The sequence below is a fragment of the Vanacampus margaritifer genome, chromosome 4, assembly GCF_051991255.1.
Source record: "Vanacampus margaritifer isolate UIUO_Vmar chromosome 4, RoL_Vmar_1.0, whole genome shotgun sequence".
NCBI classification, from domain to species: domain Eukaryota; kingdom Metazoa; phylum Chordata; class Actinopteri; order Syngnathiformes; family Syngnathidae; genus Vanacampus; species Vanacampus margaritifer.
The window spans coordinates 7,881,895-7,897,500 of NC_135435.1; the positions used below are offsets into that span (position 1 = coordinate 7,881,895).

The 15,606-nt window shown below is 40.2% G+C and overlaps 3 protein-coding genes across 6 annotated transcripts in view; 1 reads left to right on the plus strand and 2 right to left on the minus strand.

Annotated features, from left to right (window-relative positions):
* The first annotated feature begins 364 nt into the window (after positions 1–364).
* On the plus strand, positions 365–5,514 carry cilp (cartilage intermediate layer protein, nucleotide pyrophosphohydrolase). Its single transcript, XM_077563874.1, has 7 exons — positions 365–408; positions 974–1,240; positions 1,636–1,815; positions 2,139–2,449; positions 2,532–2,635; positions 2,725–2,873; positions 2,993–5,514. Exons 1-7 carry the CDS (start codon positions 393–395, stop codon positions 5,350–5,352), a joined length of 3,387 nt encoding a protein of 1,128 aa, XP_077420000.1. The 5' UTR covers positions 365–392; the 3' UTR covers positions 5,353–5,514.
* Positions 5,515–5,914: 400 nt separating this feature from the next.
* Positions 5,915–13,494, minus strand: eif3jb (eukaryotic translation initiation factor 3, subunit Jb). The gene is made up of 8 exons (XM_077563875.1): positions 13,251–13,494; positions 13,020–13,105; positions 9,141–9,192; positions 8,963–9,063; positions 8,773–8,866; positions 8,379–8,543; positions 8,210–8,283; positions 5,915–6,971 (listed from the first exon to the last, which is right to left on the minus strand). Exons 1-8 carry the CDS (start codon positions 13,261–13,263, stop codon positions 6,843–6,845), a joined length of 714 nt encoding a protein of 237 aa, XP_077420001.1. The 5' UTR covers positions 13,264–13,494; the 3' UTR covers positions 5,915–6,842.
* Positions 13,495–13,762: 268 nt separating this feature from the next.
* strc1 (stereocilin 1) overlaps positions 13,763–15,606 on the minus strand; it is a 20,573-nt gene continuing 18,729 nt past the window's right edge. For all 4 annotated transcript variants that reach the window (XM_077564841.1, XM_077564842.1, XM_077564838.1 and 1 more), the window contains one exon: positions 13,763–15,308. In XM_077564841.1, the coding sequence (XP_077420967.1) occupies positions 15,205–15,308 (104 nt within the window). In that variant the 3' untranslated portion in view covers positions 13,763–15,204. The remainder of the gene's footprint in view (positions 15,309–15,606) is intronic.

A 15,606-nucleotide genomic window follows, 5' to 3' on the forward strand; every position in this document is an offset into this window, starting at 1 on the left:
TAAGAAGCTAGAACTGATGAAACGGACTGTGAGCTATTGCTAATCTCAATTTGCCCAAACGCTTTGCTTACTTTTTAGTTTTGACATGATTGTGCATATGCAAATCGGTTGCCATACTGTGGCTGTTAAATTATAGGCAGAAGAACTCGGCTTGTGGGTGTTATTTTCTAAATAAATTTTAGAATGGCTTGATTGCAGACACACAAATATGCACATAAAGCCAGCCAACTAAAGATTTACTTAGTTGGTAAATTTTACACTTGTTGGTTGGACAACTTTTGCACACAAATTGGTAAATAGTACCAAATTGAATTCGGGACATACAATCACATAAATCAAATGAAATCTGGTCTGTTACAGGACTATGGGGAAGCGAAGATTCAAGCACTTCTATGATCCCCCCTCATGGTAAAATTGTTTTTCATTTTAACTAATTTGCTCCCAAAAACTTATAAAAACGTTCCATTTTAAATATTACCATGGTCCCAAAAACATATTTATACGTTTTTTATGCTAAAGCATACAGAAGACTTTGATGCAGCCTCTGACCTGAAGAGGTCGCTTAAAGCAATGGTAGTTATTACAAAAAACGGCCTGCAGGTGGCAGCAGAGTATAAGAGATTAACCAAGGCCATGTTGCAACAAGCTCTTTCCCCCAGTGTTTTCAACAGGTTTGTGAATAGTTATGAAATTTAGCTATATTCTAATGCTAATTTTTGCAAAACTGAAACTGATTAGAGATTAGATCTAGTCTTTCTTTTGGTTTTAGGTTTCATGTGTTTATAGCAATAGAACACAATATTCTGTGGGCCTTGGAAAATCAGTAAAAATACAGTAAACAGCCGGGAGCAAAGCGGGTTGCTTCAGTGAAAATGGCTGGGATGAATGAGTTCACACCTTATAAAGTAGAGTAAGTTGAACTCCATCATTGCCCTCAGTTTGATTTCCGTGCTTGCTTCTGAACAACCTACAGACTACGAATGGACCACTTGGTTCAACGTGGACCATCCAGGAGGCCGTGGAGACTATGAGCAGCTTGAGGCCATTCGCCATTACTATCGGGCCCGTGTGTGTGACACTCCCCGGGCGCTGGAGGCCAGAACCACTGATTGGCTGCCAGCCCGTGAAACTGGGGAGAAGGTGCATGCAGACCCAACTGTGGGCTTTTGGTGCCTCAATGAGGAGCAAGGTTCAGAACGTAACTGTTCCAATTATGCAGTCCGATTCCTTTGTCCCAAAGGTTTGTTACCATTTTCAATATGTTGCAATATTACAGAACTTGGTTAAACTAATGTTTTACTTACTTTGTGATAAGTAGGATGCATATCGCTGCTGTTAAGCCAAAATCTCATAAAAAACAATTGGGCAAATTTCTTTTTTTCCCAAATGTATGCTTTTGATCAGTCATCATTGAACCAGACTAAAGTTTTGAAAACGGATTGCTCTCTTTCACAATGCAATGTTAATTGTTGAACAAACATGCTGTTTTTGGGATCACCTGAAAAGTGACGAGTTTGGAGGTATACAAGTTTTTGGCATGACACCAGTGACATGTGATTGTAGATTGATAATGGGTAACAACTGGGTAACTTGTTACTTTATGGTGTTGATGCTGTATGTTTAAATCTTTCTTAGCAGGTAACAGTCCAAATGTTAAAGATATTTGGAGTCCGTGGTCAGACTGGGGTCCATGTCCTGCGGTTTGTGGTCAAGTGGGAGTCCAAATTCGCTCCAGAAAATGTAGTTCTCACTCAATGCTTTGCAATGGCCCAAAGGAAGAAAGGAAAGAATGCAGTGGACCAAAGTGTCTGACTGGTAAGACGGCATTGGTTTAAACAACTTTTTTTTTTTTTAACCCATATGAGCATGCAAATTCTGCCTGTCGGGTCCTCAACTTTGGTCTAGAATGTACATATATCAACTATTTTTGATATAGTAGGCTACATATCATTGATTTTCATGGTATACCCTCAAGATGAATCCTAAGGTTAACTGGTTATTTCCTGGCATGTCACTTTAACTTTGTGTACCATCATAAAGGCAATGTCAGTGTCAGTGTATTCCTGTCCGGTTGATCAGAATTTATGTATGTAGAATGATTTTAATCACTGAAAACTGTGGTTATTTCCCCCTTTTAGATTGCGCCCTGCATTGCGTGATGGGGAAGGTGAACGCAGAGTGTAATGCATGCATGTGTGAAGAGCACATCCTGCTGGGCTCTGTCCGTGGTGCCGGAGGTCTCATTGCTGAGGGGGCTGCAATACTTGGCTCCAACAAACTCCTCACCCTCACAGACCACAATGGACATTTTCGGATCCCCGGGCTCTGCCCTGATGGCAACACCACATTGACAATCAGACTGCAAGGCCACGCCACCCTGAGTGTTATTGTTCCTAAAAGCTCTGAGCGTACTACAGTCCTCAGCGTACACCTCAAAAGAACCGGTACAGTGAAAATCATTAACAGAGTAACAAGTGTTTCAAAATTTCTATGTACATTATTATTATTTTTTTTTACACTTTTCAGATAAGCTTCACGTGTTGAGCAATCCTGAGAATAAAGCCAGGAGAGAGGGACAAACTGCTGCCTTCTGCTGTAACATCGCTGGAACACCACAGCCAGACAAGTACCAATGGTAGGACTTAATACACTATGTTTTCATTACATTTGTAGTCTGTGTTTTTCAGGTTATTTCTGCTTTTCTAATCTGTTTCCGCAACAAAGGTTCCATAACAACAGTTTATTAGAAAAGAAATCTGGTAGCACCTTGGTTCTTAAAGATCTACATCCTGAACAAGCTGGAGAGTACTACTGCAGGGCAAGTGGTCAATCTGGAGCCATTAAGACCAATCCAGCTACCCTCAAAATCATTGGTATGTTACAGTTTACTGGATAAAAAAACACACACACACACACACACACAAAGGCCAAATATTCAGTGACGTTTTCAAAGTAATTTAAAATTAAATTGGAATTTCCTTTCCCCTCTCAGGCAAAAATAGCCATTCATGCAATCCCATGCCTGAATCCCATCTCATACGTCTTCCACATGACTGCTACCAAAACAGCACAAACTCCTTCTACTACAATGTCGGCAAATGCCCTTCCAGCACATGCGCTGGACAGTTGGACAATGGTATCAGGTGCAAAGACAAAGTAGCATACTGCTGCGGTGTGGCAAAGATGGAGGAAAGGCACTTGACATGCCAAGGCTACCAATTACCCACAATGGTGGTTACTGAATGCGGCTGTCAGAAATGTGTTGACACAAAGTCTATTGTGCATGGGAGAGCTGTCGCCGCAGACAACAGTGAACCAATGAGATTTGGCCACATCTTCATGAATGGTATAAGAATTAGCCGCACAGGCTACAAAGGTACCTTCACCATCCACGTTCCTCCCGACACAGAGAGATTAGTCCTGACGTTTATGGACAACATGAACAAATTCATCAACACAACAAAGGTACTTCCATTCAATGCCAAAGGAGGTGCTGTTTACCATGAAATTAAACTTCTGCGAAAGAAAGTTCCCGTGACTATTAGCTCTTCAGAAACCAACACGCTTGATCTTGGTGAAGTAGAGGGACAGGAACCAATGGCTCACATCCAGATTCCTCCCAATTCCTTCTACAAGGAGAACGGTGAAGTGTTTGTGGGTGATGTAAATGCTAGTGTAACATTTCTTGACCCCCGAGATGTATCCACAGCAGTTGCAGCCCAAAGTGATCTCAACTTTGTAGGGAATGAAGGAGATACCTTGCCACTGAGAACCTACGGGATGTTTTCAGTTGACTTCAGAGGAGGAGAAACCAATGAGCCCTTGAATGCAGGTGAGGTGAAGGTGTTCCTGGATTCTGCCCAGGTTACGATGCCTGAACACCTTGGAACCATGAAGCTGTGGTCGCTCAACCCTGATACAGGCCTGTGGGAGGAGGAGGGAAGTCTGAAGGTGGAAAAAAAATCCAGAGGAAAAAGGGAAGAGAGAACTTTTCTGATTGGTAACATGGAGATCAGAGAGCGAAGACTTTTTAACCTGGACGTCCCAGAGAACCGCAGGTGTTATGTGAAAGTGAGAGCCTTCCGCAGCGAGCGTTACATGCCCAGTGAGCAGGTTGAGGGAGTTGTAGTAAGTCTCATAAATATGGAGCCCACAGCTGGCTATTCCACTAACCCTCGTGCCTGGGGACGTTTCGACAGCGTCATCACAGGCCCTAACGGTGCTTGTCTTCCTGCTTTCTGCGATGAGCAAAAGGCAGATGCTTATTCTGCGTACGTCATGGCCAATCTTGGAGGTGAGGAACTAGAGGCTGTCCTATCTTCTCCCAAGCTCAGTCCAAATCTCATCGGAGTGCCTCAGCCTTACCTGGGCAGGCTGAACTACAGGCGCACCGATCATGACAACCCCAAACTCAAGAAGACGGCCTTCAGCATCAACTTGGCAAAACCAAGTCCAAACACAGCTGAAGAGGCCAACGGACCTGTGTATGCATTTGAAGAATTGAAAGAATGTGAGGAGGCACCATTCAGTGCTGCACATTTCCGCTTCTCTCGAGTAGAAGGAGATCGTTATGATTACAACACGGTGCCATTCAATGAGGATGACCCAATGAGCTGGACCGAGGACTACCTCAGTTGGTGGCCTAAGCCAATGGAATACCGTGCCTGCTATATCAAAGTCAAAGTCAACAGCCCACATGAGATTAATGTGCGGTCCCATAATATGGGAGGCACTCACCCAAAGACAGTGGGCCAGCTGTACGGTCTACGAGATATCCGGAGTATCCGTGACATGGACCAGACGGGGGTGTCAGCCGTGTGCTTAGAATTCAAGTGCAGTGGGATGTTGTATGATCAGGAACGCGTCGATCGCACATTGGTGAAAGTGATTCCACAGGGTAGCTGTAAAAGAGATCATGTCAATCCACTCCTCCAGGAGTACCTGGTTAACCATCTACCACTTGCTGTCAACAATGACACAAATCAGTTCACTATGCTTGCACCTCTTGACCCTCTCGGTCATAACTATGGAATTTATACAGTAACGGATCAGGATCCACGCTCAGCCAAAGAAATTGCTCTCGGCCGCTGCTTTGACGGCACCTCTGACGGCACTTCTCGTGTCATGAAGAGCAACGAGGGTGTCGCGCTGACGTTCACTTGCGGAGATCGCGAGGTTACTCGTCAAAGCGTTTTCCAGGCCCTGCAGAGCTCGCAAGGTCAGACGGCTACAAGTGCGGGCAGAAGTGAAGGAAGACAAAACCGGCGTCGGCAAAGAGCCAATGCTTCCCGAAACAGTCAAAGACGCAGCACCAGAGATCCCAAAGCCAAAGGCACAAAGGCCAGAAGCTAAACACAATCACTGAGGGTCTACCGCTCAAGACTCACAAATGGGAGTGTCCAACATTAATCTTGATTTGGTGCAAATATGCCAGTTATGTTGTACAAATCAACTAAATGTAACTACAAAAGCTAAAGTAAATATCTTAATGCCATTCCTATTTTTTCTTCTTCTTCTTACGTGGTTACTGTATTTACTTGAAACTGTAAATAGAATATTTATTAAAACATATTGCAAAAGGTTTTAGTTATTTTAGTGATTCCAGCAAGACACCATTTTTTGACCAGTGATTTATTAAATTAGATGTTTATAAAACACTGCAGCAGTCTAAATGTCAAAACAGTAGCCAATTTCCCATGTAACATTGAAACTGGTCAAAATCTAGAAAAAGGAGAATTCAATTGCTTTCAAATGACCGTAGCCCATATGAAGACATGACAGTAGGGGCAGGCTGATAAATCCCCCATTCGTCATCACACTTGATACAAGCTTGCAGAAGTAATGATAGAGACCATTTTAACAAGTTATTCCAATCTCGCTGACCCAATGTTTTCAAACACTCGTAGAAATCAACTTGGTATAGCAAATTTAATTTGCAATTCACCTTCAAATACTCTTCAGGTTTGGGGAATCTAGGTCCAAAACGTAAAAACCCTGTAAAAGTTTGGATTCAGCCATAGGTGACTGCTCAACCTGACAGTTGAGTAGAAGCAACTGTTGCTAAAGCCAATCTGTGGCAGGGTTTTTACTTTCTGTACCTGGATTCTCCAATTGATACTCTTGCCTCCAATTGTTTAAGTTGATCCATAGACACAGCAATAGAATGGCTGTCATGTTTTTAAGTCAAAATAGTTTCATACTTCTTTACCCTTCCCTTTAATCTTTCAGCTAACGGTGTACTTTCTGTAAATATACTCACGTGTCAGTTTCAGGCCCCCAGAATAAACCCCTGCAGTTAAGAACATGAATAATGGATTGAATCATTTGTATTTGGCAACCAGGTATAGATACTATATACTCATCTGCAAAGAGAACCATCCTCAAGTGAGACCTAAAATATATACATGACATTCCGGTTTAAGAATTTGCATAGAACCGTTTGTTTCTATGTCACTACATGTATAACTGTAATACTGAGTCTGCTATTGGGACAGTAGCAACATTCAATTGAAAATGAGCTCTGAAAACAGACAACAGCAATTACAAAGTATACTCCCTTGAACATGTTTACCCAACAGATAAAACTTAATTATTCAGGTATATGTGCATGTGAAGTCCAGGCTGCATGGAGAGAGGGAGAAAGAGAGAAAGGCAATTCCGTATGCATGAACATAAAGCCAAGGTGAGACTGGATGCTTCCAGTACCGTCCCTGAAGTCACTGAAGCAAGATGAAAGGGGCAACACATAGTTCTGATCTTCCAGGATGGCACTGGACAGCACAAGGTAGAGCTGCAAAACTCAGGGTTAGAAGGGGAACGGGACCATTGCCATGGGGCCTGTGTCACATGAAGTCCTCATAGTCTTGGGCATAGCCACCGTCAAAGCCGCCATAGTCCAGGTCATCTCGCATCTGTGCTTTGAAACCACCACCAGGTACGACTCCTTTCTTCTTCTTTTTCCCTTTGTTTTGCTGCAAAAAACAAACAAACTTTTAGACCTTTTATATAGCAGTGGCACATATCACACGTCTCTTAATGTATCATGTAACCTCCAAATTTTAATGTCATAAAGTCAATAGGCATTTCTGGCTTAACATTTATGGGAGGGGAAAAAAAAAATCTTTCAGTCAGGAAAACATTTGGTACCACCACCACTCAAGACATCACACGAAAGCTTGCTTGTGCAAATTCTGTCGCCCTATAGGCACGCATATACCAAGATACAATAAATATAGTTTTTATGAGGTTGACAATGACAGTTTCACATGATAAAAAAAAAACTTACTAAATAACATAGTTATGCTTATTTGTGATTTTGGCCATTTTGTCGGACAATATAATTGAATACAATACAAAACTTTTCTTTCATTAATGGTCATAGGTTAGTTGAAATGAAGTCATTTATCAAACAATTGTGTTTGTTCAATATACACTATATAAGAATCACAACAGAAGCTAGCCAAACACCCCGATTAAAAGTTTATATAGCAGGAAGGTTTTGGCCTGCTAACATACAAGTTTACCAACCTGAGTTTAAATCAATACTACAGTTAACCAACCATCACCTGTGATATATTTGCTGGTAATTATTGTGCACAAATAGGAAAAGGAGATGGAATTTGGGGCTTTGGGTTAGGGTCATTAGGGGAGTTGCTCTTATTATGGTGAAACAATTGCTTGAAAATAGATAAACATGCAACCATTAAATATCTAAGCACAACTGTATCCATGTTCAACAAATATCCGTGAACTAGCAGTAGTTGAGGTTCCACTGTAAAACACCCATCCCGTATTGATTTATTAGAAACAACACCTATTTATGTCAATATTTTGACAGATCTGTGATTGTTCAGGATGTAACACAAATTACTGACAAGTCTGAACATCCAGGCATTTCTGATATTTCAATGCAACGCAATGCAAATGCTTCCTTTAAATGGTGTAAACAAAACGGAGGATTGCATTGCTTTTGCCTGTGACTATCATACAAACCAGGCATATTGTCATAGTAGTCAAATGACATTTCATCACATTTTGAAATCAAAATAAACCTCACAAATCAAATGACAAGAAACCAAATTCCAATGTTTTTCAATGACCAGGGAAAGTGAGGGAGGGGTCACTTCAAGCCACTCAACTGGGTAAGCAGTGCCCCCTACACGTCACAAATAACCTGTTTAACAAGAAGAAGCAGTCAGCAGTCTCTTACCTTTTCTTGTTTCTGTTTTTCACTAAGTAGAACTGAAAGGGAATTACTGACTTTCTTCAAATCATCCACTTCCACTAAAAAACAACAACAAATTGTTATAAATTAGATGCATGAAAATATGCTGATAAACAGGATTATCAACATATTTCCACCTGAAACAAGCGCTTACATGAAATACAGAGTTCCCGAAACAATGATTCCAAGAAACTTGAATAATGCACCGATTTCTCAAACTGGGATATCTTTTCTTTCAGCAATTTTTCAAACTCTGTGAATTCTTCTTTGGAAGATGGACACATCGCATCAATTCCAGGAACAGAAGGGTTGACAACTCCTGGAGACAGATGAAAGTGATGGATTATGTTCTCACAGATACAGTTAAACCAAATATTTCTCATGTTCCGGAAGACAACAATATTTTGCACCCCTCCAACTCTCCACTGCGACTGCAAATAGGATAATCTATCTACAAAATTGTTAGAAGTACACTACCTTGCTCATTCTCTGACAATGAGAGCGTCCCTGCCATCTAATGGAATGGATTTCCAATTACACTTTCTTACCGAAGGCATCTTTTGCCAACTCCAAGTCTGCATCTTCCTGAAGCTTCTGTACTCTTAACTTCTCTTCGAGTTGTTCTTCGGGAGTAAGATCTTCCTGGAAAAACAGATGACACAAAGTACAACATAATACAGTTCTTCATTGTTGTGTATGGCAGTCAAATACAAAAGCAAACGAGAGGGAAGAACTCACTTCCAATTCTTTTTCTTCTAACTCCTGTTGCTTTTTCTTTAAACGGTTTTCTCTCTCCTTAATCTTCTCACTCAATTTTTTCTTTTCGGAAACTTTTGAGTCTGAAAATGAATAAAGATAATTTTAAAACATTCTGAAAAACAGCAGGTGTCAGAACTGCTGAACAATTAATCAATACCTGTCTTGTTCACTTCTTTTTTCTCCTCTTCTTCCTCATCATCCCAGTTGTCCTACAAAAAGAATAAAAGGAGGCCATTTCAATCATAAAAATTATCAGCCTACAAACTATGATATCAGGAATAGTAAAAGTAACTACGCAGTTTGACTTAGTTCGATCACCTGCAAAATTGTTTTAAGTCATTAATACTAAAATTGTGGACCACAACATTGGGTACACTTGACCAATCAAAGTACATGTAAAAAAAAAAAAGAAAAGAAAAAAAAGAAGTATGAATGCAATCATGTAACTAAAACTAAGATTTACTAACACACGCAATGAATGCTATGGCATAAGAGGGGTGACCCAAAAGTTTCTGGCCTCACCTGAAAATGAATACATATTACACATCATTGCCATCAACATACAGACCAACTGTGTGTGAGTAACACAGTGCTGCTCAATGACCAGGGATGAACTGGCCAGTACGTTTAAATGTCATGGAAAACTTGTTTGTGGTGTTTGATTGTTGCATGAGGATACCCCAGCTCACGCAGCAAAGGTTTCAGTAAAGATTGCAGGCAACTGTGGATACCGGCTCCTTTCTCAAACACCCTATTAGGGCTGCACGATATAATCGAGAAAAAAAAAACATTGTCGCGATGATGGCACATGCAATATGCTCATCGCAAAAACGTGCGATAAATTCAAACTTTTGTTATGGTACTGTATGCTTCGTTGCACGCATGGCCTTTATCCAAGTTCGACCAATCAGATGCGACCTTAAATACGCATCGCCACTCACCTCCCTAGATAACTGCTCTCCTATTGGCTGGAGTGGACCACAGGCGCCCTGTTAGCAACTCCGCAGCCGTGGACGGAGGAAAAATAAATAGCAGATGCGGGTGAGGAAGAAATGAACAAGGATGAAAGCAATGAACTATTTGTGCCTAAAAAGAATAGCACGTTTGCAATATGGGACTACTTTGGCTTCAAGAGAGATGACTTGTCACAGACGCAAGTACTGTGCAAGTGATGTCGAAGAACAGTGGCTACATCAAGAAGAAACGCAATCTGCACTCATGGCTCCTGGGTTTGCTCTCCGGCCGGTGGCCCCTACGGGACCCGGGGGTTGTCCCTTGGCGCTGCCGTGGCCTGGGGGGCCCTGAGGTGTTGTGCTTGCTCTGTCCTAGCCGGGGTCGACAGTTCCCCCCTCTGGTGGAGGTTTTCATGCATGCCAGATCCACCACACCAGCATCTATCGAAATTCAAACACAATCTGCTTCTTCCTCTGGTCGTTGAATCGGTGGAGGCTGATGTCTGTGGATCTCACTTTGCTTCATCTATCCTTCCTTCCTTCCTTCCTTTCCTCCGTCTCTCCTTTGGTCTCTTGAGGTCTCCCTAATTTGTTGGAATTTAGATGTTTCTGGGGTTGGTGATGGACTCTGGTTGATGGCCCGGTGGGTAGTAGGTAATGTCTGGTCGGTGCTGGATTTCACTTTCCTTTCTCTTCCTTGATCCTTCCTCGGGTCTCCTGACAACCTCACGACTCTAGCTGGATTCTGAAGTATTCGGTTTAGGTGAACGGTAGGGGATTTTGAATAGGTTTTAGGTGAACTAATGAGTACACACGCACACAAACGAAAAAAGAGGGGGAAAAAAGAGAGCAATGATGATATGTCAAATCGGTAAAATTACCGAATGAACAATACTGAGCGCTAAAAAAAATAATAATAATAAGGGGGGGGGGGAGTAACCAATCTACACAGCCATCTTCAGAGTCCCAATAATATTAACGTGAAGGCAAGTTGTAAAATAGCAAATTGATAACCATTAATGACAGTTTTGCGAGATTCACACCTTACAAGAAAACTTCCAAGCGCCACAAAGCTATTAATGCAGCTTGCCAAAAAGTACCTCAGTCTGTATACTTGCAAAAAGCTCACCCTCCAAGAGACTTTTTAACAGCAATGTCGTTACATCCATGCCAGCATACTTGTTTAAAACAGGCCAAAGTGAACATGCTGGTTTTCCTGGCAAAAAACCTTGAATAATTTTGTTAAGCAGTGTTGTTTTTTAAGGGTGTTAGAAAGAAATCGATTCGACAATATATCGCGATATTACAGCGCCTAATTCTCGAATCGATTAAATATGTGGCTGAATCAATTTTAAAACATTTTTTTATGGGAATATTCAACAAAACGTTTTACTTAGGTTTAGGATTTACACATTAAGCATGGAAGAATGTTATATTAATGGAACATTAAGCCTTAATATTTTTTTTCAGTGCTGTTCAAAAACATCAACCTGAATTTTCAGATAAATACATTTTCATACAAATCTTACAGTGTACACGTACAAGTTTACTGATGACTATTCTCTAAATTTGAGTAAAAATAATAATAATTCGCAATATTCAATTTATAGATGTGTATCGGGATTAATCGAATCGAATCGTGACCTATGAATCGTGATACGAATCGAATCGCCAGGTACTAGGCAATTCACACCCCTATTTTTTATGGTTACAGTAACGTTGGAACGGGAAGACTTACATCTTAATACGCACTTTGTTTTCAATAATTATTATTATATATTTTTTTTGTATATATTATTTAATTTACCAGTCATGCTAAGGCTCTTGGGAATTTCATGGTTGTCACTTACCCATGGTTATGCTTGTATAAAATAACTGATTAGTAGATACATCTTCTTACATATTAACTCATGGTTCAGATGCCTTTATTTTAGCAGAAGCCTAATATATATAGACCAAAACATTTGTGTAAAATAAAACTGATATTGTTTATTGTTTTTATTTGTTTAAAAAAAAAGGGGGGGGGGTAACTAATTGCTTATTAAATTGCAACTGGAATAGTGATTGGGGGAAATAGCAATTATATAATTTTTCTAAATTGTTCATCCAGAACATAAATACACATGTGACCCCATTAGAAAACACTAATCATGGCCAATCATTATTAACTCTTCCAAACATATTACAAACAACTATAAGAATATTAGTCCTAACAACTTTACTCAGAGGGATACTTCCAGTGTTTGGAATTTGACGTGTAATCATCAGTTTCTTTCTTCGGACACTCCATACATCACAGAAAGATGAACAATTGAAGAGCCCCCCCACCCCCAAGCTAGCAAGTTCCCTGACACCATAGCAACATTCAGGTAAAAGCCACCTGCACAGTCGCAGCAACTCAAGCCTCACGTCCTAAAAATAAACAGAAAATTCTGGAGCTAACGTAAGATGTTGGATGAGTCATCTGACCAAATGGTTTCATCTGACTAACTGCTACTCGTGTTAGCGAACTAGCACGGCACTATTTGGGGCTTACAAACGTTAATTTTGCACACTCGTCCATGACAACCGACTTATAACATTATTATGTCCCTCCTTAAGACGACACATTCCTTTCCGCGATAGTAGCGTCGAAGTGACTTCGTATGATTGGAAAAGCAAGCTAAAGCGGGGCTACCAATGTTAGCAAGTCTGCTACCCAACCTGGTGGGCCAACAGATTAGCTTTAAACTATGTTCATTCAAACTGAAAAACTAAGATGTGTGGATAACTACCACAAACTGTAAATTTATAGATATTACCATTAAAAACATCTAGGGATCGCCAATTTACTGCTACAATTCCCACGGGTAGCCATTAGCCAAACGCATAAGCAAAGTTAGCCGCACTTGGTTTACAACAGCAGAACCCACATGAGGTAGCAGTCAGCTAACTTTAGCTTAACTGCGTGGGTAGCGATTGACTGTCACACTAAACCGGTGGCAAAGAAGGGCAGCACGGCCGGAACGAGAAAGTCTGTAGCCCGTTAATGAAGTGTTTGGACGTCAACACATCTTGAAGCGACCACTGCCATGTTCACCCACTTTAACATCGTCATCTTCGTCTTCGCCTTCCCATTTGTCCTGTGGCGCCTTTTGATTCGGCTCCTGCAGCTCGAAGTTGTCACCGTCTGTAAAAACGACAGCACAAAATGTGTTAGAGCTAACCGCATAGGAGTCGGAGTTAGGTAACAAAGGAGCGATGGACTCGTGTTCCAAAGCGGGTGACGAGAGAAAAATTGGAAGGTTGCTATCGGCACCAAGTTGGTTTCTTACCCCAGTCCGCCATGTTGGCTGTGATGCTAAATGTTTGACAGACACACAGGCTGCTCACTGCTGCAGCCAGCTGGTTACGTTCACTCCGCTCCCACCTCCGACACGTCACTGATATGAGCTCACTTGATGATGCCGACACTTACCGAGAGGCCAAAATGAGAATTCCATTGATTCGTTTATTTAATTGCTACCGCTTGTTTTCTGCCCTCTGACGGTTTCGCATTATCCAAAAACAGACCAGACGGACTTGATGGCGTCATAGTGACATCACACATTGAGTCGCACGCCACACTTTTTCATCAGCGTTTAAGAAGTTGCTCTTTGAGAAGACATGTATTTTTGTATTGTATTGACATTTTTTTTTTTAGCATTACTTAACTTTTAAAGTGTTTATTGCCCTCACCCTTATACTTTATAACCGATTGCTACGTAACTTACGTACTATGAACACAAAAATGCAATCATATGAAGAAGCTTGGACACCCCTGTTATTTTTCAAGATTTAGCAAGAACCCCCTAGAAACATACAAAAACTGAAAGAGGCTGCAGTAAAGGCCTGGAAAAGCATTTTAAATGGGAAAAAAAACATTACAATCTGGTAAAGTCAATGGGTCACAGGCTTGATGCAATTATTGCAAGTATGGGTTATCTTATTCACTTTAAAATTTCAGATGTTTAACTGCTTATCTACTATCCTGTTACCAAAAATAAAATACAATATAGTGATTTTAATTTTTGTATTCAGTTCGAGCACAACATTGTTGGAGTAGTTACATTGTTTTAATATTTGATGTACTATAAACATTGTATACCATACACTTTCAAAAAATAAAATAAAATTGTCTTTAACAAAAAACAGTTAAACATAAATTCAGTTATCTTTTTCAATCTTCTTAGTGGTTTCTTTTAAGCATTGTATCCCTGAGTAGACATACAGTACAAGACAAGACAATAACTTCCAGTTATTAGAAAGAAAGTTTGAATAAAGTTTTTTACAGTAATAATGATTAACGAATAAATACATCTAAAAACCACTGCATGGCTTACAACTGGAATTACTTGAAATAAAAAGAGTAGCACTACGTTAATCTTACATTACTTTAGATGTGGTAATAAGATACACAGGTAGACATTAACGAAACAATGCCTGTAATTGATTTAACAATAGACAATACAATATAAGTCAATACAAGATAAGATAATACAAGATAAGAAACATGCCTCACACATTAATTTACCATTTAGTCAATTAGTGCAGTACTAATGATTTGTTCTTGAGCAAATGTACAGATACTGTATTTCCAAAATACCTGTTACAAACCTAATCACAATGTTGTTGCATTGTAGTTTTAAAATGATACAGGTTTAGATAGTAATGTTTGGAATGATTTGCATCCTATACAAAGTAGATGAATTTGGATGATCAGTACAGTATTATAAAGTGTTACTGCCATGGGAGATATTAGAAGATTTTTTACAATACTATTAAAAAACAAACAAATCAATAATACAGATAAAGCAGCAGTGTTGCATTTGACTAATACAAAGCACATAAAGTATATAATATTTTGAAAATATACTTCTTGTTTGTTCTTTGGTGTAGTGATTTTAATATCACTGGTGCCTATTCCAGCTGAAATTGCGCTGAATGTCTTAAATTAAATCAATAATTTCAGTAAATACTTTTATTTAAGTTTGTTTAAAAAAAATTACGCAACTCTAAATTGTCCAAAGGTGTGAATGCAAACGGTTGTCAATATGTGCCCTGCGATTGCCAGGTGACAAATCCAGTGTAGGCTCCAGTTCACATGCGACCCTAATGATGTTAGTGGTATTGAAACACTCATATGCTGATGTGATTGTTTCAAAGCGGTCTGCTATTGCACATAAAAATGGTGTATCTTTGGTTGTGTGGGTGAGTATGTGCCTCCTGATCTAGCAGGGGTTCCTAGTGTCATGAAGCAGCATGTGTCAGCTCAGACTGCACCATTAGCGCCATCAGCAGGCCCAGGATCAGGTACAGAGAGCTGGGGCTCAGCATCCGTCCCTGAGACCTCCCTAAAGGAGTACATTCAAATTATTGCAAATATCTTTACATATTATTGTTAGACTACTGAACAGCTAGTTTAACAGTGCTTAAACTTGATCAACTTTTTCCATTAATGGTCCAGTGATATTACAGTATTTATATTGTAGTAGTAGTGCTGATTGAATGGCCAACTAAAGATAAACACGTACATTTACCAGAGCTTGCAGTCTTTTTTTTTTAAAGCGGGAATGCTAAACTTGTGTCATTGATCGGGGTGTCAAAATGGGTGTTAATTTAGAGTTCCTTTAACGCAACTATGACTGCCCC